The 27,933-nt window shown below is 35.2% G+C and overlaps 2 protein-coding genes across 4 annotated transcripts in view; one reads left to right on the top strand and one right to left on the bottom strand.

Moving 5' to 3' along the window:
- Positions 1-27,933, bottom strand: part of LOC142351790 (protein cornichon homolog 1-like) — a 460,935-nt gene that overhangs the window by 107,468 nt on the left and 325,534 nt on the right. The window lies entirely within an intron of this gene.
- Positions 1-27,933, top strand: part of LOC142351789 (putative ATP-dependent RNA helicase DDX46) — a 513,331-nt gene that overhangs the window by 434,664 nt on the left and 50,734 nt on the right. For all 3 annotated transcript variants that reach the window (XM_075403960.1, XM_075403958.1, XM_075403957.1), the window contains exon 10: positions 860-983. In XM_075403960.1, coding sequence (XP_075260075.1) covers positions 860-983 — 124 coding nt within the window. The remainder of the gene's footprint in view (positions 1-859; positions 984-27,933) is intronic.

The following is a 27,933-nucleotide window of genomic DNA, read 5'->3' as shown; positions in this document are numbered from 1 at the left end:
CTCCCCCTCAACCACATCAATCCATTGAGTATAACCTTAGCCACTACTACCAAAAAGCCAACCTCGCCCTCGGCAGTCGTTTGAGAGAACTTTAGAGGGTTATTTTTGTTTTTGGTTAAGTAGGGCCATACTCGTTGACCTCCTTTGACTTGCCTTGAAAACGACCTGATAGTCAAGTCGCTGTTTCACGGAGCTCCTTAAATTGTAACTCAGGGCGTGTCCTGGTATTTTTTAATGTTCGCTTCACCTTTCACTGACTTTCTTTGCCGTAAGTGGCATTTTTCACTATTGACTTTTGAGTTAACCATTTCAGCTGAATTGAGAGTGAAGAGAATTCAGCTAATTGACACCAAATATAATAAAATTGTCAAAGATTTCAAATGCCTCTGACTCACAGTGGGTAAATGCTAATTGCTCTTAGTACTATTCTTGATAATCGAATCCGACTAAAACTGACTAGATCCGAATTTTTTCTTGTTTTTTTCGGTAATCTACAGGCTACGTACATTTTAGCTTATGGGAAGACTAAATTGAATTGATGCGGGTAATAGATTCAATGATGAGCTGAATTGATTACCAAAACAATTGTTTATACAAAAGCTATAACCATGTCGAATTCGTTCTCATTATGTCTCCAAAAGCTTGGAGAAACATTCCAAAAAGATTAATGCCATTGTTGAAGGGCATATGATAATGAGCATTAACATAAGCTTCAGGGAAAAGTATTTTTTTTTAGGGGAAAAGGACATGAAAGTTTTTTTTTTTTTTTGGGGGGGGGGGGGGGGGGGGAGCATGAATTCGTTTTTTTTCGATGTGAGAGCAGAAATGGAATATTGATTTGGAGTGTCTTTTTCTGCAGAGGTGGCCAAGTACAGGGAGAATGATCTGGATGGAACCAAGGTCAAAGGAGCAAATTGCCCGAAACCAGTAAAATCGTGGGTCCAAACTGGTGTCTCTAAAGCGGTTCTTTCTGTCCTCAAAAAGTTAGTTACTTTTAAAATGAAGTTAAATCTGTGTTTCAGAGCCGTTTCCTCAATTCCAGGCGGCTATTATAGCGCTCCTAATTTTTTTACAATTCAAAGAATTTGAATTGTATTGGGGCGCTGTGTTTTTTTAAGATGTGTTCACACATTTTTCAATGACTTTGATCTTTCAAAACGGGATAAACAGGTAAAGCCCAGCGGGCATTAAGCTTCATTAGAGGCTCAAAGTGAGCTTCAATAGTCCTTCAAGTGCTTAGAGTGGTGCAGCTGCTGGGATGGCCTTAATCATTTTTAGGAGTTTTTGGGCTCAAAATGTTGCAATTTTTCATGTTTAATAGCCGCCCTCATCTCAGCCGGCTATTATAGCGCTCCTATTTTTTTTACTTCGTCGAATAAAAAAGGTTTCGCTTTACCTCATTTTGCCGCTTTTTCAACATTTTGCGTGATATCTTTTTGACTTCTCTGGGCTAGTTTCTCTCTTCTCTCATTCTGCTAAAAGTGATTTGGAGCATCAGTTGCTCAGCAAAGCAATTCAAAATGAACAGAGTCAGAATAAAAAAATGAAGTCAGAAATAGAAACGGGGTAAACCCATAAAGCCCAATTTTAGATGCTCGCTATTTGAACTTCCTTCCTATAAGTCTTAGTTACCATCTCATGCTTATTGGTATTGATAGTAGCCCCTGTAGCCTCTCTCTAAGAAACAGAATTATGTTCAACTACGAAATGCCATCAAAATAAATCGGACTTAAAAAATGTTTTTGTACAAAAATCTTTTTTTTCGATATCTTCTATTCTTTCAATCCCAATCATGCTTATTGGAATCAACGGCGGCTATTTTCCGGCAATCTGCCGGGTATGTTTTTTTTGTGATTTTTTTTTGATTTTTTTTGTTTGTTTTACGTTAAAGTTTTTGAAAAGATGAAGGCCTTTTGCGCGACAAAATAACTTGTTATGACCATTTTATGAGCTATATGTTTTGGTACTACAAATACAAACATGCAAAATGATACTAATTTTTGCAATTTTTTGTAAAATTTGTCATTTTTTGAGTTTTTCCAGCTTCAGGGGCCATGAAATATCCTCTGTGTTTTGAAAATAGAGAACTGGATGGTTTTTTAGTAATAATGGTTTGGTTTTCAACATTTTAATGTCTCGAAATTTGACATTTTTTATATAAAGTTTTCAATTTTTTCAAGGTTTCCTTAATTTTTTGTCATTTTTTGATATTTGTCCATTCTCAAGTGCCAGAAAACCTATTCCACGGTCTGATAAAAAGTTACTACATGGTTGTTGGCTTCAATGGATTTGTTATCAACAATTTAGCTTTTCGAAGTTTAGAAAAATTTTTATAAAATTTGCAATTTTTTTCAAGTTTTTTCAAAACGTTTGTATTATATTCAGTTTTTCTTGCCTCAGTAGCCAGCTAACCTCATCCAGGGTTTCATAATATGTTATTAGATAGCTGCTAGGGGGCAATTGAACGTTTTTCAATATTTTAATCGAACGAATTTCTATTTTTTGAAATTTTAGATTTTTTCTAAAAATTATTGCCTATCGATCTTTGAGCCAATGAATTTTTTAATGCTTAGATTTGGGTTAATTGACAGCCTCTAGTGACTCTGAAATGATTTTGAAGATATTAATAGCACAATTTCCAGCAAAATTTCATTAAATTTTGCAATTGATTTCATTTTTTGTATTTTTCGGTCATTTTTGAGTCAATCGATCTTGAAGGGCCAATGATTTTTTTCAGGTCATGCAGATATAATACTGGATCGATTTCAAAAACAAAAATTGGTCGTGAACATATTTTTGAAACATGTATTTTTAAAGGGATGAGATTTTGCCTAAGGGAATAAAGCTTCAAGAGTTTTAGTAATGAGTATATTTTTGTTTGTTTGATTGTTGTAGTTTCTCAATTTTTTTAGATGATTTTGTTTGTGTTTTGGCTGGCTTTGTTCAATTGATCTGCTGGTCAGGTAGAGTTCTTTTAAGTTTTTCATTCAAATCTTTGAATTGTATTTCAGGACTTGTCCTGCTATGTTTTTTTTACTTCGTCTAACAGATTTTTGTTTCGTCTTACCCTGACTTCTTGGAATTGACTTTTTCAATGACTTACCTCACTCAAAAAACGACTTCTGAACTCTTTTACGGAACTTTAATTTTTATGAACATTTACTTGTTAAAGGTTAATAGTGTGCATCTTAGTAGTGCCAAACATATATGCCCTAATTCTTGATTATTAGAGTCTTGAGTTTTTGATTTTGAATATTTTTTGGGATCTTCTCCTTTCGTGCCCCCAGTACGTTATGCGCCCCCCCCCCCAGTTACAGAGCACGTGCCATTACATAGTAAGTCATTATGTAAAAAATTTTGCACGTGCATCTGAGGGGTGCAAATAATATGCGCCCACTAAGCTGAGGGGGCACAAATGGAAGGGATCCTAATTTTTAAAAGCCCTATTAGGACTTTCTCCTTATAGAGCTTATGTGACTATTAAAAATGACAGTCCAAAGCTAACTCAAAAAGTCTAGTGGTCTATTAAAGGACTGGTGGTCGATCTGTCTATCTAATCTCTTTAGTTGTTTCAATTCATGGAAGGCCCCAAGCGGCTATTTTCCGGCAATATGCCGGCTATGTTTACATAATTTGTATCAGAAATATGATTTGTTGAAAAGGACAATCCAGCGATTGTAGTCAATAAGGAGCTAAGTCTGAGTTTTTATTCTAGACCCAAAGGCACCCTTGGTATACCTAGAGAATGACTTGTTTCTAAAATTTAGCTAACATTTGATATTGTTCAATGATCGAACAAACCAAGGCTGTAATCAGTCAGGATCTAAGTCTGTGCTTTGATCTATCAAGAGTCAGCCTATATTATATCTAAATGTTGCTGTGAATTTTATCGGGTTGTCCGTATGTACAAGCAATTTTCAAACACCAAGATCTGATTTTCGTTTCCTTGAAACAGTCCAAACATGATTTAATTCAGTGAGGAAACTATTTGGCGGCTGTCATCAGTCCGGATCTAAGTCTTGCTTGGATCTATCAAAAATCAGCCTATATTCATTTTAATGTTGCTATCAATTTTATGGGATGTTGAGTGTCTCAAAAGCAATTTTTAAACAGCTGAAAATGTTGTTAGTTTTTAAAAAACAGAGCCCAAATATTGTACTACAATCCTTTTGGAGGCTGTAGTCAGTCAGGAGCTAATAAATCTCTGCCAAGATTCATTAAAGGACAGCCTATATCTTCGTTATTGAGCTGCCGATAAGTTCCTGCACTCAAAGGCAACCTTGCTACACCTGGCGAATGGCTTGTTCCTCCATTAATTATTCAGAAATGGTCTTTCTCAATGCTCGACAAAAACCAGGCTCTACTCAGTCACGATCGATATTTTTTAGGACCTATATAAATATTTTACTCTTGCTGGTAATTTTATGCAATTTTGAGTATCTCACAAGCAATTTTGAAATATCTGAAAAACATACCCCAAACATCATTTAAATACGAAACAATTTTAGGCTGTTATGAGTTCGGATCTAAGTCTCTGCTTGGATCCATCAAAAGACTGCCTATTATTTAGTTTTTGGGTTGCTGATAAGTTCCTGCGTTTTTTCTAGACTCAAAGGCAACCTTGGTACACCTGGCGAGTGACGTGTTCCTTTATTAAATTTTTATCCGAATTGGGTTTGCTGAATGATAGACAAAAACGAGGCTGCAATCAGTCAGGATCTTAGTCTTTGCTTGGATCTATCAGAAGTCAGCCTATAGTATATTTTACTGTTGCTGTTAATTTCGTTGGTTTTTCTCTATCTCACAAGCAATTTTCAAATATCTGAAGATCTGATATTTGTTTTCATAAAACATAGACCAAACTTGATTTAATTCAGTACGCACCTATTTGAGGCTGTAATCAGTGAAGATCTAAGTCTGCTTAGATCTATCAAAGGACAGCCTATATTTAAGTTATTGAGTTGCGATAAGTTCATGTTGTTTTACTCTTACTGCTAATTTCGTTGATTTTCCGTTTAGCGCAAGCATTTTTTTCAACCACCTTAATATCTGAAAATTGGGATTCTGAGTATCTGGCAAGCAATTTTTAAAAAGCTGAAGTGCTTATATTTGTTTTCATAAAACCTGGCCCGAACGTTATTTTTGTGCAAACTAATTTGCGCCTGTAATCAGTCAGGATCTATTTCTGCTTAGATTTATCAAATGACAGCCTATATTATATTGTGTTGCCGGTAAGTTCATGAGTTTTTTTCTAGACTCTAAGAGAACCTTTGTACACCAAGCGAACGACTTGCTCTTTTATTAATTATTTAGCCGAAATGGGTTTGCTCATTGATAGACAAAAACAAAGCTGTAATCAGTCAGTCTCGAAGTGTTTGCTTGGATCTATCAAAAGTCAGCCTAGATTATGTTTTACTGTTGCTGCAAATTCTATGGTATTCTGAGTACCTGGCAAGCAATTTTAAAACAGCTGAAGTGCTTATATTTGTTTTCATAATACCTAGCCCAAACATTATTTTTGTGCAAACTAATTTGCGCCTGTAATCAGTCAGGATCTATTTCTGCTTAGATTTATCAAAAGACAATTTATATTATATTGTGTTGCCGGTAAGTTCATGAGTTTTTTTCTAGACTCTAAGAGAAGCTTTATACACCAAGCGAATGACCTGCTCTTTTATTAATTATTTAGCCGAAATGGGTTTGCTCATTGATAGACAAAAACAAGGCTGTAATCAGTCAGTCTCTAAGTGTTTGCTTGGATCTATCAAAAGTCAGCCTAGATTATGTTTTACTGTTGCTGCAAATTCTATGGTATTCTGAGTATCTGGCAAGCAATTTTTAAACAGCTGAAGTGCTTATATTTGTTTTCATAATACCTAGCCCAAACGTTATTTCTGTACAAATTTATTTGCGGCTGCAATTCGTCAGGATCTAGTTTTTAGATTTATCAAAAGACAGCCTTTATTATATTGAGTTGCCGGTAAGTTCATGAGTTTTTTAGCCTCAAAAGCAACCCTTGTGCACCTAGAGAATGACTTGCTCCTTCAATAAATATTTTGCGGAAATGGGTTTGCTCAGTGATAGACAGAAACAAGGATGTAATCAGGTAGTATCCAATTGTCTGCTTGGATCTATGAGAAGTCAGTCTAAATAATATTTTACCGTTGCTGTTAATTTATAGGTTTCTGAGTATCTTACAAGCAATTTTGAAACACCTGAAGAGGTGATATGTGTGTTCAAAAAACATAGCCAAGCATTATTTCAGACCGAAACTATTTGCGGCTGTAAGCAGACAGGATCTAAGTGTGCTTTGATCTCTCAAAAGAAATGCTGATGATCGATCACTGAGTTGCCGATGAGTGCCTGAGTTTTTTAAAGACTCAAAGTCAACCTTGGTACACCTAGTGAATGACTTGCTCCTTTACTGAATATTTAGCCGAAATGGGTTTGCTCATTGATAGACAAAAACAAGGCTGTAATCAGTCAGTATCTAAGTGTCAGCTTGGATATTTCAAAAGTTGGTCTTTATAATATTTTACTGTAGCTCTTTTTGTTATGGTTTTCTGATTATCTCAGAAGCAATTTTGAATCACCTGAAGAGCTGATATTTGTTTTCATAAAACATAGCCCAAAAATTATTTCAGCTCCAAACTATTTGTGGCTTTAATCAGTCAGGATCTAAGTCTGCTTAGATCTATCAAACGACAGCCTGTATTATAGTTATTTAGTTGCCGATAAATTCCTAGACTCAGAGGCAACCTTGGTACACACGGGGAATGACTTGTTCCTTCATTACATATTATGCAAAATGGGTTTGCTGCTTGATAGTCAAAATCAAGGCTGTAATCATTCAGGATCTAATTATGCTTAAATCTATCAGAAGACAGCCTATTTTATATATGTTGAGTTGCCGATAAGTTCCTGAGTGTTTTCCAGACTCAAAGGCAACCTTGGTGCACCTAGCGAGTGACTTGCTTCGTTTTAAATATTTAGCCGAAATGGGTTGGCTCGATGATAGACAAAAACAAGGATGTAATTAGTCAGTCTCTAATTGTTCGCTTGAATCTGTATAAAGTCGGTGCATATAACATTTTACAGCTGCCGTTAATTTTTGGTTTTCCGAGTTTCGCGCAAGCAATTTTGAAATTCTGATGAACTGATATTTGTTTTAATTAAACATAGCCCAAACCCTATTTCGGTACAAACAAATTTGCGGCGGTAATCCGTCAGGATCTAATTCTGCTCAGATTTATCAAAAGACAGCCTATATTATATTGAGTTGCCGGTAAGTTCATGAGTTTTTTCTAGACTCAAAGCAACCTTTGTGCACCTAGAGAATGGCTTGCTCCTTTATTAAATATTTAGCGGAAATGGATTTGCTCAGTGATAGACAGAAACAAGGATGTAATCAGTTAGTATCCAATTGTCTGCTTAGATCTATCAAAAGGCAGCCTGTTTTATAGTTATTGAGTTGTCGATAAGTTTCTGAGTTTTCCTAGACTCAAAGGCAACCTTGGTACACCTGGGGAATGGCTTGTTCCTTCATTAAATATCCTGCAGAAATGGTTCTCTCAATGATCGACAAATCCAGGCTCTACTCAGTCATCATCTATATGTTTTTAGGACCTATATATTTTACCCTTGCTGTTAATTTTATGAATTTTTGAGTATCTCACAAGCAATTTTGAAATATCTGAGAAGCACAGCCCAAAAATTATCTAAACACGAAACATTTTTAGGCTGTAATGAGTCCTGAACTAAGTGTCTGCTTAGATCCAACAAAAGGCAGCCTTTATTTTAGTTTTTGAATCGGCGATAAGTTCCTGGGTTTTTTCTAGACTCCAAGGCAACCTCATTACACCTGGCGAATGATTTGTTTCTGCAGTAAAAAGTTTGATGAAATGGGTTTGCTGAATGCTTGGCAAAAAGATGTCTGTAATCAGTCAGTATATAAGTGTCTGCTTGGATCTATCAAAAGTCAGTCTTTATAAAATTTTACTGTTGCTCTTAATTTTTTGTTTTCTGATTATCTCAGGAATTTTGAATCACCTGAAGAGCTTCTATTTGTTTTCATAAAGCCTAGCCCAAACATTATTTCAGCTCAAACCTATTTGCGGCTTTAATCAGCCAGTATCTAAGTCTGCTTATATCTATGAAACGACAGCCTGTATTATAGTTATTTAGTTGCCGATAAATTCCTAGACTCGGAGGCAACCTTGGTACGCACGGGAATGACTTGTTCCTTTATTACATATTATGCAAAATGGGTTTGCTAACTGATAGTCAAAATCAAGGCTGTAATCATTCAGGATCTAATTATGCTTAAATCTATCAGAAGACAGCTTATTTTATATATGTTGAGTTGCCGATAAGTTCTTGAGTGTTTTTCCAAACTCAAAGGCAACCTTGGTGCACCTAGCGAATCACCTGCTCCGTTATTATATATTTCAGCGGAATGGGTTTGCTCAATGACAGACAAAAACAAGGCTGTGATCAGTGAGGATCTATGTCTTCACGGATCTATCAAAAATCAGCCTTTATTATATTTTACTGTTGATGATATTTTTTATGGGATTCTGAATATCTCGCAAGCAATTTTGAAAGTTGAAGTGCTTATATTTGTTTTCATAAAACGTTGTCCAAACATTATTTCAGCACAAATTTTTTGCGGCTTTATTGAGTCAGAATCAGTCAGTCTGCTAATTTCATGGGATTCATTTTCGAAACAGCCGAAATGTTATTTGTTTAAAAACAGTCCAAACGTTGTTTCACTGCATCCTTTTTTGCGGCTGTAATCAGTCAAGATCTATTTCTGCTTAGATCTATCAAAACACAGCCTATATTATATTGAGTTGCCGTAAGTTCTTGAGTTTTTTCTAGACTCAAAGGCCCCTTGGTACACCTAGCAAATGACTTGCTCCTTTATTAAATTTTCAGCTGAAATAGGTTTGCTCAGTGACAGACAAAAAAGGCTTTAATCAGTCAATTTCTATTTGTCTGCTTGGATCTACCAAATGTCTCTGTATATAATATTTTATTGTTGCTCTTATTATTATGGTTTTCTGAGTATCTTGCAAGCAATTTTGAATCACATGAAGAGCTGATTTTCGTTTTCACGAAACCTAGTCCAAACACTGTTTCAGCACAAACTTTTTTGCGGCTCTAGTTTGTTAGGTTCTAGGTCTGCTTAGATCTATCAAAACACAGCCTATATTATATTGAGTTGCCGTAAGTTCTTGAGTTTTTTCTAGACTCAAAGGCCCCTTGGTGCATCTAGCAAATGACTTGCTCCTTTATTAGATTTTCAGCTGAATTAGGTTTGGTTTGCTCAGTGACAGACAAAAAGGCTTTAATCAGTCAATTTCTATTTGTCTGCTGGGATCTATCAGATGTCTCTCTATATAATATTTTAATGTTGCTCTTAATATTATGGTTTTTTGAGTATCTCACAAGCAATTTTGATTCACTTGAAGAGCTGATTTTCGTTTTCATAAGATGTAGTCCAAACATTATTTGCGGCTCTAGTCTGTTAGGTTCTAAGTCTGCTTAGAGCTAACAAAAGACAGCCTATATTGTATTTGTATATTGAGTTGCCGATAGGTTCCTGAGTGTTTTTCCAGACCCAAAGGCAACCTTAGTGCACCTAGCGAATGGTTTGCTCCGTTATTATATTTAGCCGAAATTGATTTGCTGAATAATAGACAAAAACAAGGCTGTAATCAGTCAGGATTTAAGTCTCTTCTCGGATCTATCAAAAATCAGCCTATATTATATTTTACTGTTGCTGCTATTTTTTTGGTACTCGCTAGCAATTTTGAAAGTTGAAGTGCTTATATTTGTTTTCATAAAACATTGTCCAAACATTATTTCAGTACAAATTTTTCGCGGCTTTAATGAGTCAGAATAAGTCAGTCTGCTAATTTCATGGGATTCAATTTCGAAACAGCTGAAATGTTGTATTTGTTAAAAACATAGTCCAAACGTTGTTTCACTGCATCCTTTTTTGCGGCTGTAATCAATCAGGATCTGTTTCTGCTTAGATCTATCAAAACACAGCCTATATTATATTGAGTTGCCGTAAGTTCTTGAGTTTTTTCTAGACTCAAAGGCCCCTTGGTACACCTAGCAAATGACTTGCTCCTTTATTAAATTTTCAGCTGAAATAGGTTTGCTCAGTGACAGACAAAAAAGGCTTTAATCAGTCAATTTCTATTTGTCTGCTTGGATCTATCAAATGTCTGTGTATAATATTTTATTGTTGCTCTTATTATGGTTTTCTGAGTATCTTGCAAGCAATTTTGAATCACATGAAGAGCTGATTTTCGTTTTCCTTAAACGTAGTCCAAACATTGTTTCAGCACAACCGTTTTTGCGGCTCTAGTCTGTTAGGTTCTAGGTCTGCTTAGAGCTTTCAAAAGACAGCCTATATTGTATTTTTTTTGTTGCCGGTAAGTTCCTGAGTTTTTTCTAGACTCAAAGGCAACCCTGGTACACCTAGCGATTAACTTGCTCTTTCATTAATTATTTAGCCGAAATGTTCTTGCTCAGTGATAGACAAAAACAAGGCTTTAATCAGTCAGTATCTAATTGTCTGCTTTGATCTATCAGATGTCCGTGTATATAGTATTTTACTGTCGCTCTTAATTGTGTGGGTTTCTGAGTATCTCACAAGCATTTTTGAATCACCTGAAGAGCTGATATTTGTTGTCATAAAACATAGCTTAAAGATTGTTTCAGCACAAACCTATTTGCGGCTGTAATTAGTCAGGATCTACTTCTGCTTAGATCTATCAAAAGACAATCTATATTATTTTGGTTGAGTTGCCGGTAAGTTCCTGAGTTTTTTCTAGACTCAAAGGCAGCCATGGTACACCTAGCGATTAACTTGCTCTTTTATTAATTATTTAGCCGAAATGTTTTTGCTCAGTGATAGACAAAAACAAGGATTTAATCAGTCAGTATCTAATTGTCTGCTTTGATCTATCAGATGTCCGTGTATATAGTATTTTACTGTTGCTCTTAATTTTGTGGGTTTCTGAGTATCTCACAAGCATTTTTGAATCACCTGAAGAGCTGATATTTGTTGTCATAAAACATAGCTTAAAGATTGTTTCAGCACAAACCTATTTGCGGCTGTAATTAGTCAGGATCTACTTCTGCTTAGATCTATCAAAAGACAATCTATATTATTTTGGTTGAGTTGCCGGTAAGTTTCTGAGTTTTTTCTAGACTCAAAGGCAACCCTGGTACACCTAGCGAATAACTTGCTCTTTTAATAATTATTTAGCCGAAATGGTTTTGCTCAGTGATAGACAAAAACAAGGCTTTAACCAGTCAGTATCTAATTGTCTGCTTTGATCTTTCAAATGTTCGTGTATATAAAATTTTAGTGTTGCTCTTAATTGTATGGGATTCTGAGTATCCCGCAAGCAATTTTGAAACGGCTGAAGTGTTATATTTGTATTCATAAAACGTTGGCCAAACGTTATTTCAGTACAAACTTTTTTGCGGCTGTAATCAGTCAGGATCTACTTCTGCTTATACCTATCAAAAGACAACTATTTTGTTTTGGTTGGGTTGCCGGTAAGTTCCTGAGTTTTTCTAGATTCAAAGGGAACCCTGGTACACCTGGCGATTAACTTGCTCTTTTTTTAATTATTTAGCCGAAATGTTTTTGCTCAGTGATAGACAAAAACAAGGCTTTAATCAGTTAGTATCTAATTGTCTGATTTGATCTGTCAAATGTCCAAGTATCTCACAAGCATTTTTGAATCACCTAAAGAATTGATATTTTTTTCATAAAACAGCTCAAAGATTATTTCAGCACGAACCTATTTGCGGCTGTAATCAGTCGGGATCTACTTCTGCTTAGATCTATCAAAAGAAGCCTATTTTATTTTGATTGCGTTGCCGGTAAGTTCCTGAGTTTTCTAGACTCAAAGGCAACCCTGGTGCACCTAGCGAATGACTTGCTGCTTTTTTTAATTATTTAGTTGAAATGGGTTTGCTCAATGATATTCAAAAACAAGGCTCTAATCAGTAACTATCTATTTGTCTGCTAGGATCTGTCAAATGTCTGTATATAATATTTTACTGTTGCTCTTAATTTTATGGGTTTCCGAGTATCTCACAAGCATTTTTGAATCACCTAAAGAATTGATATTTTTTTTTCATAAAACATAGCTCAAAGATTATTTCAGCACCAACCTATTTGCGGCTGTAATGAGTCAGGATCTACTTCTGCTTAGATCTATCAAAAGAAGCCTATTTTATTTTGATTGCGTTGCCGGTAAGTTCCTGAGTTTTCTAGACTCAAAGGCAACCCTGGTGCACCTAGCGAATGACTTGCTGCTTTTTTTTAATTATTTAGTCGAAATGGGTTTGCTCAATGATATTCAAAAACAAGGCTCTAATCAGTCACTATCTAATTGTCTGCTAGGATCTGTCAAATGTCTGTATATAACATTTTACTGTTGCTCTTAATTTTATGGTTTTCTGAGTATCCCACAAGCAATTTTGAATCACTTGAAGAGCTGATTTCCGTTTTCATAAAATGTAGTCCAAACATTATTTGCGGCTGTTGTCTGTTAGGTTCTAAGTCTTCTTAGAGCTATCAAAAGACAGCCAATATTGTATTTTTTGAGTTGATGTTAAGTTCCTGAGTTTTTTCTAGACTCAAAGGCAACACTGGTACACCTAGCGGTTAGCCTGCTCTTTTATTAAATATTTAGCCGAAATGTTTTTGCTCAGTGATAGACAAAAACAAGGCTTTAATCAGTCAGTATCTAATTGTCTGCTTTGATCTGTCAAATGTCCGTGTATATAATATTTTACTGTTGCTCTTATTTTTTTGGGTTTCTGAGTATCGCACGAGCTTTTTTGAATCACCTGAAGAGCTGATATTTGTTCTCATAAAACATAGCTCAAAGATTATTTCAGCACAAACCTATGTGCGGCTGTAATCAGTAAGGATCTTAGTCTGTTTAGATCTATCAAAAGACAGCCTTTATTAAATTTTTGGAGTGGCTGATAAGTTTCTGAGTTTTTTCTAGACTCAAAGGCAACACTGGTACACCTAGTGAATAACTTGCTCTTTTAATAATTATTTAGCCGAAATGGTTTTGCTCAGTGATAGACAAAAACAAAGCTTTAACCAGTCAGTATCTAATTGTCTGCTTTGATCTGTCAAATGTTCGTGTATATAAAATTTTAGTGTTGCTCTTAATTGTATGGGATTCTGAGTATCCCGCAAGCAATTTTGAAACGGCTGAAGTGTTATTTTTGTATTCATAAAACGTAGGCCAAATGTTGTTTCACTACAAACTTTTTTGCGGCTGTAATCAGTCAGGATCTACTTCTGCTTATATCTATCAAAAGACAACTATTTTGTTTTGGTTGGGGTGCCGGTAAGTTCCTGAGTTTTTCTAGATTCAAAGGGAACCATGGTACACCTCGCGATTAACTTGCTCTTTTTTTAATTATTTAGCCGAAATGTTTTTGCTCAGTGATAGACAAAAACAAGGATTTAATCAGTCATTATCTAATTGTCTGCTTTGATCTATCAGATGTCCTTGTATATAATATTTTACTGTTGCTCTTAATTTTGTGGGTTTCTGAGTATCTCACAAGCATTTTTGAATCACCTGAAGAGCTGATATTTGTTTTCATAAAACAGCTCAAAGATTATTTCAGCACAAATCTATTTGCGGCTGTAATCAGTAAGGATCTTAGTCTGTTTAGATCTATCGAAAGACAGCCTATTAAATTTTTGGAGTTGCTGATAAGTTTCTGAGTTTTTTCTAGACTCAAAGGCAACCCTGGTACACCTAGCGAATAACTTGCTCTTTTAATAATTATTTAGCCGAAATGGTTTTGCTCAGTGATAGACAAAAACAAGGCTTTAACCAGTCAGTATCTAATTGTCTGCTTTGATCTGTCAAATGTTCGTGTATATAAAATTTTAGTGTTGCTCTTAATTGTATGGGATTCTGAGTATCCCGCAAGCAATTTTGAAACGGCTGAAGTGTTATATTTGTATTCATAAAACGTAGGCCAAACGTTATTTCAGTACAAACTTTTTTGCGGCTGTAATCAGTCAGGATCTACTTCTGCTTATATCTATCAAAAGACAACTATTTTGTTTTGGTTGGGTTGCCGGTAAGTTCCTGAGTTTTTCTAGATTCAAAGGGAACCCTGGTACACCTCGCGATTAACTTGCTCTTTTTTTAAATTATTTAGCCGAAATGTTTTTGCTCAGTGATAGACAAAAACAAGGCTTTAATCAGTTAGTATCTAATTGTTTGATTTGATCTGTCAAATGTCCGTGTATATAATATTTTACTGTTGCTCTTAATTTTATGGGTTTTCGAGTATCTCACAAGCATTTTTGAATCACCTAAAGAATTGATATTTTTTTTCATAAAACATAGCTCAAAGATTATTTCAGCAGGAACCTATTTGAGGCTGTAATCAGTCAGGATCTACTTCTGCTTAGATCTATCAAAAGAAGCCTATTTTATTTTGATTGGGTTGCCGGTAAGTTCCTGAGTTTTCTAGACTCAAAGGCAACCCTGGTGCACCTAGCGAATGACTTGCTGCTTTTTTAATTATTTAGTCGAAATGGGTTTGCTGAATGATATTCAAAAACAAGGCTCTAATCAGTCACTATCTAATTGTCTGCTAGGATCTGTCAAATGTCTGTATATAATATTTTACTGTTGCTCTTAATATTATGGTTTTCTGAGTATCTCACAAGCAATTTTGAATCACTTGAAGAGCTGATTTTCGTTTTCATAAAATGTAGTCCAAACATTATTTGCGGCTGTAGTCTGTTAGGTTCTAAGTCTTCTTAGAGCTATCAAAAGACAGCCAATATTGTATTTTTTGAGTTGATGGTAAGTTCCTGAGTTTTTTCTAGACTCAAAGGCAACCCTGGTACACCTAGCGGTTAGCCTGCTCTTTTATTAAATATTTAGCCGAAATGTTTTTGCTCAGTGATAGACAATAACAAGGCTTTAATCAGTCAGTATCTAATTGTCTGCTTTGATCTGTCAAATGTCCGTGTATATAATATTTTACTGTTGCTCTTATTTTTGTGGGTTTCTGAGTATCGCACAAGCTTTTTTGAATCACCTGAAGAGCTGATATTTGTTCTCATAAAACATAGCTCAAAGATTATTTCAGCACAAACCTATGTGCGGCTGTAATCAGTAAGGATCTTAGTCTGTTTAGATCTATCAAAAGACAGCCTTTATTAAATTTCTGGAGTTGCTGATAAGTTTCTGAGTTTTTTCTAGACTCAAAGGCAACCCTGGTACACCTAGCGAATAACTTGCTCTTTTATTAATTATTTAGCCGAAATGTTTTTGCTCAGTGATAGACAAAAACAAGGATTTAATCAGTCAGTATCTAATTGTCTGCTTTGATCTATCAGATGTCCGTGTATATAATATTTTACTGTTGCTCTTATTTTTGTGGGTTTCTGAGTATCTCACAAGCATTTTTGAATCACCTGAAGAGCTGATATTTGTTTTCATAAAACAGCTCAAAGATTATTTCAGCACAAGCCTATTTGCGGCTGTAATCAGTAAGGATCTTAGTCTGTTTAGATCTATCAAAAGACAGCCTTTATTAAATTTTTGGAGTGGCTGATAAGTTTCTGAGTTTTTTCTAGACTCAAAGGCAACCCTGGTACACCTAGCGAATAACTTGCTCTTTTAATAATTATTTAGCCAAAATGGTTTTGCTCAGTGATAGACAAAAACAAGGCTTTAATCAGTCAGTATCTAATTGTCTGATTTGATCTGTCAAATGTCCGTGTATAATATTTTACTGTTGCTCTTAATTTTATGGGTTTCTGAGTATCTCACAAGAATTTTTGAATCACCTGAAGAATTGATATTTTTTTCATAAAACTTAGCTCAAAGATTATTTCTGCACGAACCTATTTGCGGCTTTAATCAGTCAGGATCTACTTCTGCTTAGATCTATCAAAAGACAGCCTATTTTGTTTTGATTGAGTTGCCGGTAAGTTCCTGAGTTTTCTAGACTCAAAGGCAACCCTGGTGCACCTAGCGAATGACTTGCTGCTTTTTTAGTTATTTAGCCGAAATGGGTTTGCTCAATGATATACAAAAACAAGGCTGTAATCAGTCACTATCTAATTGTCTGCTAGGATCTGTCAAATGTCTGTATATAATATTTTACTGTTGCTCTTAATATTATGGTTTTCTGAGTATCTCACAAGCAATGTTGAATCACTTGAAGAGCTGATTTTCGTTTTCATAAGATGTAGTCCAAACATTATTTGCGGCTCTAGTCTGTTAGGTTCTAAGTCTGCTTAGAGCTATCAAAAGACAGCCTATTTTTTTTATTGAGTTGACGGTAAGTTCCTGAGTTTTTTCTAGACTCAAAGGCAACCCTGGTACACCTAGCGATTAGCCTGCTCTTTTATTAAATATTTAGCCGAAATTTTTGCTCAGTGATAGACAAAAACAAGGCTTTAATCAGTCAGTATCTAATTGTCTGCTTTATCTGTCAAATGTCCGTGTATATAAACTTTTACTGTTGCTCTTAATTTTATGGGTTTCTGAGTATCTCACTATCATTTTCGAATCACCTGAAGAGCTGATTTCTTTTCATAAAACATAGCTCAAAGATTATTTCAGGACGAACCTATTTGCGGCTGTAATCGGTCAGGATCTTAGATCAAAAGACAGCTTATGTTAAATTTTTGGAGTTGCTGATAAGTTTCTGAGTTTTTTCTAGACTGAAAGGCAACCCTGGTTCACCTAGCGAATAGCTTGCTCTTTTAATAATTATTTTGCCGAAATGGTTTTGCTCAGTGATAGACAAAAACAAGGCTTTAATCAGTCAATATCTAATTGAATGCTTGGATCTGCCAATTGTCCGTGTATATAATATTTTACTGTTGCTCTTATGTGTTTCTGAGTATCTCAAGCATTTTTGAATCACCTGAAAAGCTGATATTTGGTTTTCTAAAACATAGCTCAGTGATTATTTCAGCGCGAACCTCTTTGCGGCTGTAATCAGTCAGGATCTTAGTCTGCTTAGATCTATCAAAAGACAGCCTATATTAAATTTATTGAGTTGCTGATAAGTGTCTGAGTTTTTCCCAGACTCAAAGGCAACCTTGGTAACCCTGCGAATACCTTGCTCTTTTATTAATTATTTAGCCGAAATGGGTTTGCTCAGTGATAGACAAAAACAAGGCTGTAATCAGTCAGCATCTAATTGTCTGCTTGAATATATCAAATGTCTGTGTATATAATATTTTACTGTTGCTCTTATTTTTATGGGATTCTGAGTATCTCGCAAGCAGTTTTGTAACGGCTGAAATGTTTTATTTGTTTTCATAAAACATAGTCCAAACGTTATTTCAGTACAGAATTTTGCGGCTGTAATCAGTCAGGATCTAATTCTGCTTAGATCTATCAAAAGACAGCCTATATAAATTTTATTGAATTGCTGTAAGTTTCTGAGTTTTTCTATACTTAAACGCAACCTTGGTACACCTGGGTAGTGACTTGTTCCTTTATTAAATATTTAGCCGAAATGGTTTTGCTGAATGATAGACAAAAACAAGGCTGTAATCAGTCAGGATTTACGTCTCTTCTTGGATCTATCAAAAGTCAGCCCAGATTATATTTTACCGTTGCTGCTAATTTTCTGGGATTCTGAGTATCTCGCAAGCAATTTGGAAACAGCTGAAGTGTTATGTTTGTTTTCATAAAAAATAGTCCAAACGCTATTTCAGTACAAATTTTTTTGCGGCTGTAATCAGTCAGGATCTAATTCTGCTTAGATCTATCAAAAGACAGCCTATGTTAAATTTATTGAGTTGCTGAGAAGTCTCTGAGTTTTTCTAGACTCAAAGGCAACCTTGGTACACCTGGGGAGTGTCTTGTTCCTTTATTAAATATTTAGCCGAAATGGTTTTGCTGATGATACCTTTATTAAATATTTAGCCGAAATGGTTTTGCTGAATGATAGACAAAAACGAGGCTGTAATCAGTCAGGATCTCAGTCTCTTCTTGGATCTATCAGAAGTCAGCCTAGATTATATTTTACCATTGCTTCTATTTTTCTGGGATTCTGAGTATCTCGCAAGCAATTTTGAAACAGCTGAAGTGTTATGTTTTTGATAAAACATAGTCCAAACTTTGTTTCAGTACATTTTTTTTTGCGGCTGTAATCATTCAGGATTTAATTCTGCTTAGATCTATCAAAAGGACGGTCCTACGGTAAAATAAAATCTAGGCTGATTTTGATAGATCCAAGAAGAGACTTAGATCCTGACTGATTACAGCCTCGTTTTTGTCTATCATTCAGCAAACCCATTTCTGCTAAATATTTAATAAAGGAACAAGTCACTCCCCAGGTGTACCAAGGTTGCCTTTGAGTCTAGAAAAACTCAGACTGTATTAAATTTATTGATTTGCTGTAAGTTTCTGAGTTTTTCTAGACTCAAAGGCAACCTTGGTACACCTGGGGAGTGACTTGTTCCTTTATTAAATATTTAGCCGAAATGGTTTTGCTGAATGATAGACAAAAACAAGGCTGTAATCAGTCAGGATCTCAGTCTCTTCTTGGATCTATCAGAAGTCAGCCTAGATTATATTTTACCATTGCTGCTATTTTTCTGGGATTCTGAGTATCTCGCAAGCAATTTTGAAACAGCTGAAGTGTTATGTTTTTTCATAAAACATATTCCAAACGTTGTTTCAGTACAATTTTTTTGCGGCTGTAATTATTCAGGATTTAATTCTGCTTAGATCTATCAAAAGGACGGTCCTACGGTAAAATAAAATCTAGGCTGATTTTTGATAGATCCAAGAAGAGACTTAGATCCTGACTGATTACAGCCTCGTTTTTGTCTATCATTCAGCAAACCCATTTCTGCTAAATATTTAATAAAGGAACAAGTCACTCCCCAGGTGTAACAAGGTTGCCTTTGAGTCTAGAAAAACTCAGACTGTATTAAATTTATTGATTTGCTGTAAGTTTCTGAGTTTTTCTAGACTCAAAGGCAACCTTGGTACACCTGGGGAGTGACTTGTTCCTTTATTAAATATTTAGCCGAAATGGTTTTGCTGAATGATAGACAAAAACAAGGCTGTAATCAGTCAGGATCTCAGTCTCTTCTTGGATCTATCAGAAGTCAGCCTAGATTATATTTTACCATTGCTGCTATTTTTCTGGGATTCTGAGTATCTCGCAAGCAATTTTGAAACAGCTGAAGTGTTATGTTTTTTCATAAAACATATTCCAAACGTTGTTTCAGTACAATTTTTTTTGCGTCTGTAATCATTCAGGATTTAATTCTGCTTAGATCTATCAAAAGGACGGTCCTACGGTAAAATAAAATCTAGGCTGATTTTTGATAGATCCAAGAAGAGACTTAGATCCTGACTGATTACAGCCTCGTTTTTGTCTATCATTCAGCAAACCCATTTCTGCTAAATATTTAATAAAGGAACAAGTCACTCCCCAGGTGTACCAAGGTTGCCTTTGAGTCTAGAAAAACTCAGAAACTTACAGCAAATCAATAAATTTAATACAGTCTGAGTTTTTCTAGACTCAAAGGCAACCTTGGTACACCTGGGGAGTGACTTGTTCCTTTATTAAATATTTAGCAGAAATGGGTTTGCTGAATGATAGACAAAAACGAGGCTGTAATCAGTCAGGATCTAATTCTCTTCTTGGATCTATCAAAAATCAGCCTAGATTTTATTTTACCGTTGCTGCTAATTTTCTGGGATTCTGAGTATCTTGCAAGCAATTTTGAAACAGCTGAAGTGTTTTGTTTGTTTTCATAAAACATAGTCCAAACGCTATTTCAGCACAATTTTATTGCGGCTGTAATCAGTCAGGATCTAATTCTCCTTAGATCTATCAAAAGACAGCCTATATTAAATTTATTGAGTTGCTGATAAGTCTTTGAGTTTTTCTAGACTCAAAGGCAACCTTGGTACACCTGGGGAGTGACTTATTCCTTTATTAAATTTTTAGACGAAATGGGTTTGCTGATTGATAGACAAAAACAAGGCTGTAATCAGTCAGGATCTACTTCTGCTTAGATCTATCAAAAGACAGCCTATTTTTGATTGAGTTGCCGGTAAGTTCCTGAGTTTTCTAGACTCAAAGGCAACCCTGGTGCACCTAGCGAATGACTTGCTGCTTTTTTAATTATTTAGCCGAAATGGGTTTGCTCAATGATATACAAAAACAAGGCTGTCATCAGTCACTATCTAATTGTCTGCTAGGATCTGTCAAATGTCTGTATATAATATTTTACTGTTGCTCTCAATATTATGGTTTTCTGAGTATCTCACAAGCAATTTTGAATCACTTGAAGAGCTGATTTTCGTTTTCATAAGATGTAGTCCAAACATTATTTGCGGCTCTAGTCTGTTAGGTTCTAAGTCTGCTTAGAGCTATCAAAAGACAGCCTATATTGTATTTTTTGAGTTGACGGTAAGTTCCTGAGTTTTTTTCGAGACTCAAAGGCAACCCTGGTACACCTAGCGATTAGCCTGCTCTTTTATTAAATTTTTAGCCGAAATGTTTTTGCTCAGTGATAGACAAAAACAAGGCTTTAATCAGTCAGTATCTAATTGTCTGCTTTGATCTGTCAAATGTCCGTGTATATAATATTTTACTGTTGCTCTTATTTTTGTGGGTTTCTGAGTATCTCAAGCATTTTTGAATCACCTGAAGTGCTGATATTTGTTTTCATAAAACATAGCTCAAAGATTATTTCGGCACGAACCTATTTGCGGCTGTAATCAGTCATGATCTTAGTCTGCTTAGATCTATTAAAGAAAGCCTATATTAAATTTATTGAGTTGCTGATAAGTGTCTGAGTTTTTCCTAGACTCAAAGGCAACCTTGGTACACCTAGCGAATACCTTGCTCTTTTATTAATTATTTAGCCGAAATGGGTTTGCTCAGTGATAGACAAAAACAAGGCTTTAATCAGTCAGCATCTAGATTTCTGCTTGAATCTATCAAATGTCTGTGTGTTTAATATTTTACTGTTGCTCTTAATTATATGGGTTTCTGATTATCTCGCAAGCAGTTTTGAAATGGCTGAAATGTTTTATTTGTTTTCATAAAACATAGTCCAAAAGTTATTTCAGTACAAAATTTTGCGGCTGTAATCAGTCAGGATCTAATTCTGCTTAGATCTATCAAAAGACAGCCTATATTAATTTTATTGAGTTGCTGTAAATTTCTTGAGTTTTTCTATACTTGAACGCAACCTTGGTACACCTGGGGAGTGACTTGTTCCTTTATTAAATATTGAGCCGAAATGGGTTTGCTGAATGATAGACAAGAACGAGGCTGTAATCAGTCAGGATCTAAGTCTCTACTTGGGTCTATGAAAAGTCAGCCTAGATTATATTTTACTGTTGCTGCTAATTTTCTGAGCTTCTGGGTATCTCGCAAGCAATTTTGAAACAGTTGAATTGTTTTATTTGTTTTCATAAAACATAGTCCAAACGTTGTTTCAGTACAATTTTTTTGCGGCTGTAATCAGTCAGGATCTAATTCTGCTTAGATCTATCAAAAGACAGCCTATGTTAATTTTATTGAGTTGCTGAGAAGTCTTGAGTTTTTCTAGACTCAAAGGCAACCTTGGTACACCTGGGGAGTGTCTTGTTCCTTTATTAAATATTTAGCCGAAATGATTTTGCTGAATGATAGACAAAAACAAGGCTGTAATCAGTCAGGATCTAAGTCTCTTCTTGGATCTATCAAAAGTCATCCTAGATTATATTTTTCCGTTGCTGCTAATTTTCTTGGATTCTGAGTATCTCGCAAGCATTTTTGAAACAGCTGAAGTGTTCTGTTTTTGATAAAACATAGTCCAAACTTTGTTTCAGTACAATTTTTTTGCGGCTGTAATCATTCAGGATTTAATTCTGCTTAGATCTATCAAAAGACAGACTATATTAAATTTATGAGTTGCTGTAAGTTTCTGAGTTTTCTAGACTCAAAGGCAACCTTAGTACACCTGGGGAGTGACTTGTTCCTTTAATAAATATTTAGTCGAAATGGATTTGCTGAATGATAGACAAAAACGAGGCTGTAATCAGTCAGGATCTAAGTCTCTTCTTGGATCTATCAAAAATCAGCCTAGATTATATTTTACCGTTGCTGCTAAATTTCTGGGATTCTGAGTATCTCGCAAGCAATTTTGAAACAGCTGAAGTGTTTTGTTTGTTTTCATAAAACATAGTCCAAACGTTATTTCAGTACAATTTTTTTGCGGCTGTAATCAGTCAGGATCTAATTCTGCTTAGATCTATCAAGAGACAGCCTATATTAATTTTATTGAGCTGCTGATAAGTTTCTGAGTTTTTTCTAGACTCAAAGGCAACCTTGGTACACCTGGGGAGTGACTTGCTCTTTTATTAATTATTTAGCCGAAATGGGTTTGCTCAGTGATAGACAATAACAAGGCTGTAATCAGTCAGCATCTAATTGTCTGCTTGAATATATCAAATGTCTGTGTATATAATATTTTACTGTTGCTCTTATTTTTATGGGATTCTGAGTATCTCGCAAGCAGTTTTGAAACGGCTGAAATGTTTTATTTGTTTTCATAAAACATAGTCCAAACGTTATTTTAGTACAAATTTTTGCGGCAGTAATCAGTCAGGATCTAATTCTGCTTAGATCTATCAAAAGAGAGCCTATATTAATTTTATTGAGTTGCTGTAAGTTTCTGAGTTTTTCTATACTTAAACGCAACCTTGGTACACCTGGGAGTGACTTGTTCCTTTATTAAATATTGAGCCGATTTGGGTTTGCTGAATGATAGACAAAAACGAGGCTGTAATCAGTCAGGATCTAAATCTCTTCTTGGATCTATCAAAAATCAGCCTAGATTATATTTTACCGTTGCTGCTAAATTTCTGGGATTCTGAGTATCTCGCAAGCAATTTTGAAACAGCTGAAGTGTTTTGTTTGTTTTCATAAAACATAGTCCAAACGTTATTTCAGTACATTTTTTTGCGGCTGTAATCAGTCAGGATCTAATTCTGCTTAGATTTATCAAAAGACAGCCTATATTAATTTTATTGAGCTGCTGATAAGTGTCTGAGTTTTTCCTTGACTCAAAGGCAACCTTGGTACACCTAGCGAATACCTTGCTTTTTTATTAATTATTTAGCCGAAATGGGTTTGCTCAGTGATAGACAAAAACAAGGCTGTAATCAGTCAGCATCTAATTGTCTGCTTGATTATATCAAATGTCTGTGTATATAATATTTTACTGTTGCTCTTATTTTTATGGGATTCTGAGTATCTCGCAAGCAGTTTTGAAACGGCTGAATTGTTTTATTTATTTTCATAAAACATAGTCCAAACGTTATTTCAGTACAAAATTTTGCGGCTGTAATCAGTCAGGATCTAATTCTGCTTAGATCTATCAAAAGGCAGTCTATATTAATTTTATTGAGTTGCTGTAAGTTTCTGAGTTTTTCTATACTTAAACGCAACCTTGGTACACCTGGGGAGTGACTTGTTCCTTTATTAAATATTGAGCCGATTTGGTTTTGCTGAATGATAGACAAGAACGAGTCTGTAATCAGTCAGGATCTAAGTCTCTACTTGGGTCTATCAAAAGTCAGCCTAGATTATATTTTACTGTTGCTGCTAATTTTCTGGGCTTCTGCGTATCTCGCAAAAGCAATTTTGTAACAGTTGAATTGTTTTATTTGATTTCATAAAACATTGTCAAAACGTTGTTTCAGTACAATTCTTTTTGCGGCTGTAATCAGTCAGGATCTAATTCTGCTTAGATCTATCAAAAGACAGCCTATATTAAATTTATTGAGATGCTGATAAGTTTCGTGAGTTTTTCTAGACTCAAAGGCAAACTTGGTACACCTGGGTAGTGACTTGTTCCTTTATTAAATATTTAGCCGAAATGGGTTTGCTGAATGATAGGCTAAAACGAGGCTGTAATCAGTCAGAATTTACGTCTCTTCTTGGATCTATCAAAAGTAAGCCTAGATTATGTTTTACTGTTGGTGCTAGTTTTCTGGGATTCTGAGTATCTCGCAAGCAATTTGGAAACAGCTGAAGTGTTATGTTTGTTTTCATAAAAAATAGTCCAAACGCTATTTCAGTACAAATTTTTTTGCGACTGTAATCAGTCAGGATCTAATTGTGCTTAGATCTATCAAAAGACAGCCTATATTAAGTTCATTGAGTTGCTGTAAGTTTCTGAGTTTTTCTAGACTCAAAGGCAACCTTGGTACACCTGGGTAGTGACTTGTTCCTTTATTAAATATTTAGCCGAAATGATTTTGCTGAATGATAGACAAAAACAAGGCTGTAATCAGTCAGGATCTAAGTCTCTTCTTGGATCTATCAAAAGTCAGCCTAGATTATATTTTACCGTTGCTGCTAATTTTCTGGGATTCTGAGTATCTCGCAAGCAATTTTGAAACAGCTGAAGTGTTATGTTTGTTTTCATAAAACATAGTCCAAACGTTGTTTCAGTACAATTTTTTTTGCGGCTGTAATCATTAAGGATCTAATTGTGCTTAGATCTATCAAAAGACAGCCTATATTAAGTTTATTGAGTTGCTGTAAGTTTCTGAGTTTTTCTAGACTCAAAGGCAACCTTGGTACACCTGGGGAGTGACTTGTTCCTTTATTAAATATTGAGCCGATTTGGTTTTGCTGAATGATAGACAAGAACGAGTCTGTAATCAGTCAGGATCTAAGTCTCTACTTGGGTCTATCAAAAGTCAGCCTAGATTATATTTTACTGTTGCTGCTAATTTTCTGGGCTTCTGCGTATCTCGCAAAAGCAATTTTGTAACAGTTGAATTGTTTTATTTGTTTTCATAAAACATTGTCAAAACGTTGTTTCAGTACAATTCTTTTTGCGGCTGTAATCAGTCAGGATCTAATTCTGCTTAGATCTATCAAAAGACAGCCTATATTAAATTTATTGAGATGCTGATAAGTTTCGTGAGTTTTTCTAGACTCAAAGGCAAACTTGGTACACCTGGGTAGTGACTTGTTCCTTTATTAAATATTTAGCCGAAATGGGTTTGCTGAATGATAGGCTAAAACGAGGCTGTAATCAGTCAGAATTTACGTCTCTTCTTGGATCTATCAAAAGTAAGCCTAGATTATGTTTTACTGTTGGTGCTAGTTTTCTGGGATTCTGAGTATCTCGCAAGCAATTTGGAAACAGCTGAAGTGTTATGTTTGTTTTCATAAAAAATAGTCCAAACGCTATTTCAGTACAAATTTTTTTGCGGCTGTAATCAGTCAGGATCTAATTGTGCTTAGATCTATCAAAAGACAGCCTATATTAAGTTTATTGAGTTGCTGTAAGTTTCTGAGTTTTTCTAGACTCAAAGGCAACCTTGGTACACCTGGGTAGTGACTTGTTCCTTTATTAAATATTTAGCCGAAATGATTTTGCTGAATGATAGACAAAAACAAGGCTGTAATCAGTCAGGATCTAAGTCTCTTCTTGGATCTATCAAAAGTCAGCCTAGATTATATTTTACCGTTGCTGCTAATTTTCTGGGATTCTGAGTATCTCGCAAGCAATTTTGAAACAGCTGAAGTGTTATGTTTGTTTTCATAAAACATAGTCCAAACGTTGTTTCAGTACAATTTTTTTTGCGGCTGTAATCATTAAGGATCTAATTGTGCTTAGATCTATCAAAAGACAGCCTATATTAAGTTTATTGAGTTGCTGTAAGTTTCTGAGTTTTTCTAGACTCAAAGGCAACCTTGGTACACCTGGGTAGTGACTTGTTCCTTTATTTAATATTTAGCCGAAATAATTTTGCTGAATGATAGACAAAAACAAGGCTGTAATCAGTCAGGATCTAATTCTCCTTAGATCTATCAAAAGACATCCTATATTAAATTTATTGAGTTGCTGTAAGTTTCTGAGTTTTTCTAGACTCAAAGGCAACCTTGGTACACCTGGGTAGTGACTTGTTCCTTTATTAAATATTTAGCCGAAATGGGTTTGCTGAATGATAGACTAAAACGAGGCTGTAATCAGTCAGGATTTACGTCTCTTCTTGGATCTATCAAAAGTCAGCCTAGATTATATTTTACCGTTGCTGCTAATTTTCTGGGATTCTGAGTATCTCGCAAGCATTTTGGAAACAGCTGAAGTGTTATGTTTGTTTTCATAAAACATAGTCCAAACGTTGTTTCAGTACAATTTTTTTTGCGGCTGTAATCATTCAGGATCTAATTGTGCTTAGATCTATCAAAAGACAGCCTATATTAAGTTTATTGAGTTGCTGTAAGTTTCTGAGTTTTTCTAGACTCAAAGGCAACCTTGGTACACCTGGGTAGTGACTTGTTCCTTTATTTATTATTTAGCCGAAATGATTTTGCTGAATGATAGACAAAAACAAGGCTGTAATCAGTCAGGATCTAATTCTCCTTAGATCTATCAAAAGACAGCCTATATTAAATTTATTGAGTTGCTGTAAGTTTCTGAGTTTTTCTAGACTCAAAGGCAACCTTGGTACACCTGGGTAGTGACTTGTTCCTTTATTAAATATTTAGCCGAAATGGGTTTGCTGAATGATAGACTAAAACGAGGCTGTAATCAGTCAGGATTTACGTCTCTTCTTGGATCTATCAAAAGTCAGCCTAGATTATATTTTACCGTTGCTGCTAATTTTCTCGGATTCTGATTATCTCGCAAGCATTTTGGAAACAGCTGAAGTGTTATGTTTGTTTTCATAAAACATAGTCCAAACGTTGTTTCAGTACAATTTTTTTTGCGGCTGTAATCATTCAGGATCTAATTGTGCTTAGATCTATCAAAAGACAGCCTATATTAAGTTTATTGAGTTGCTGTAAGTTTCTGAGTTTTTCTAGACTCAAAGGCAACCTTGGTACACCTGGGTAGTGACTTGTTCCTTTATTTAATATTTAGCCGAAATGATTTTGCTGAATGATAGACAAAAACAAGGCTGTAATCAGTCAGGATCTAATTCTCCTTAGATCTATCAAAAGACAGCCTATATTAAATTTATTGAGTTGCTGTTAGTTTCTGAGTTTTTCTAGACTCAAAGGCAACCTTGGTACACCTGGGTAGTGACTTGTTCCTTTATTAAATATTTAGCCGAAATGGGTTTGCTGAATGATAGACTAAAACGAGGCTGTAATCAGTCAGGATTTACGTCTCTTCTTGGATCTATCAAAAGTCAGCCTAGATTATATTTTACCGTTGCTGCTAATTTTCTGGGATTCTGAGTATCTCGCAAGCATTTTGGAAACAGCTGAAGTGTTATGTTTGTTTTCATAAAACATAGTCCAAACGTTGTTTCAGTACAATTTTTTTGCGGCTGTAATCATTCAGGATCTAATTGTGCTTAGATCTATCAAAAGACAGCCTATATTAAGTTTATTGAGTTGCTGTAAGTTTCTGAGTTTTTCTAGACTCAAAGGCAACCTTGGTACACCTGGGTAGTGACTTGTTCCTTTATTTAATATTTAGCCGAAATGATTTTGCTGAATGATAGACAAAAACAAGGCTGTAATCAGTCAGGGTCTAATTCTCCTTAGATCTATCAAAAGACAGCCTATATTAAATTTATTGAGTTGCTGTAAGTTTCTGAGTTTTTCTAGACTCAAAGGCAACCTTGGTACACCTGGGTAGTGACTTGTTCCTTTATTAAATATTTAGCCGAAATGGGTTTGCTGAATGATAGACTAAAACGAGGCTGTAATCAGTCAGGATTTACGTCTCTTCTTGGATCTATCAAAAGTCAGCCTAGATTATATTTTACCGTTGCTGCTAATTTTCTGGGATTCTGATATCTCGCAAGCATTTTGGAAACAGCTGAAGTGTTATGTTTGTTTTCATAAAACATAGTCCAAACGTTGTTTCAGTACAAT

This window comes from Convolutriloba macropyga, chromosome 13 (assembly GCF_964194025.1).
Source record: "Convolutriloba macropyga chromosome 13, txConMacr16.3, whole genome shotgun sequence".
NCBI classification, from domain to species: Eukaryota; Metazoa; Xenacoelomorpha; order Acoela; family Convolutidae; genus Convolutriloba; species Convolutriloba macropyga.
The sequence above is the reverse complement of the archived record's forward strand: the minus strand, read 5'-3'. Positions and strand labels throughout refer to the sequence as shown.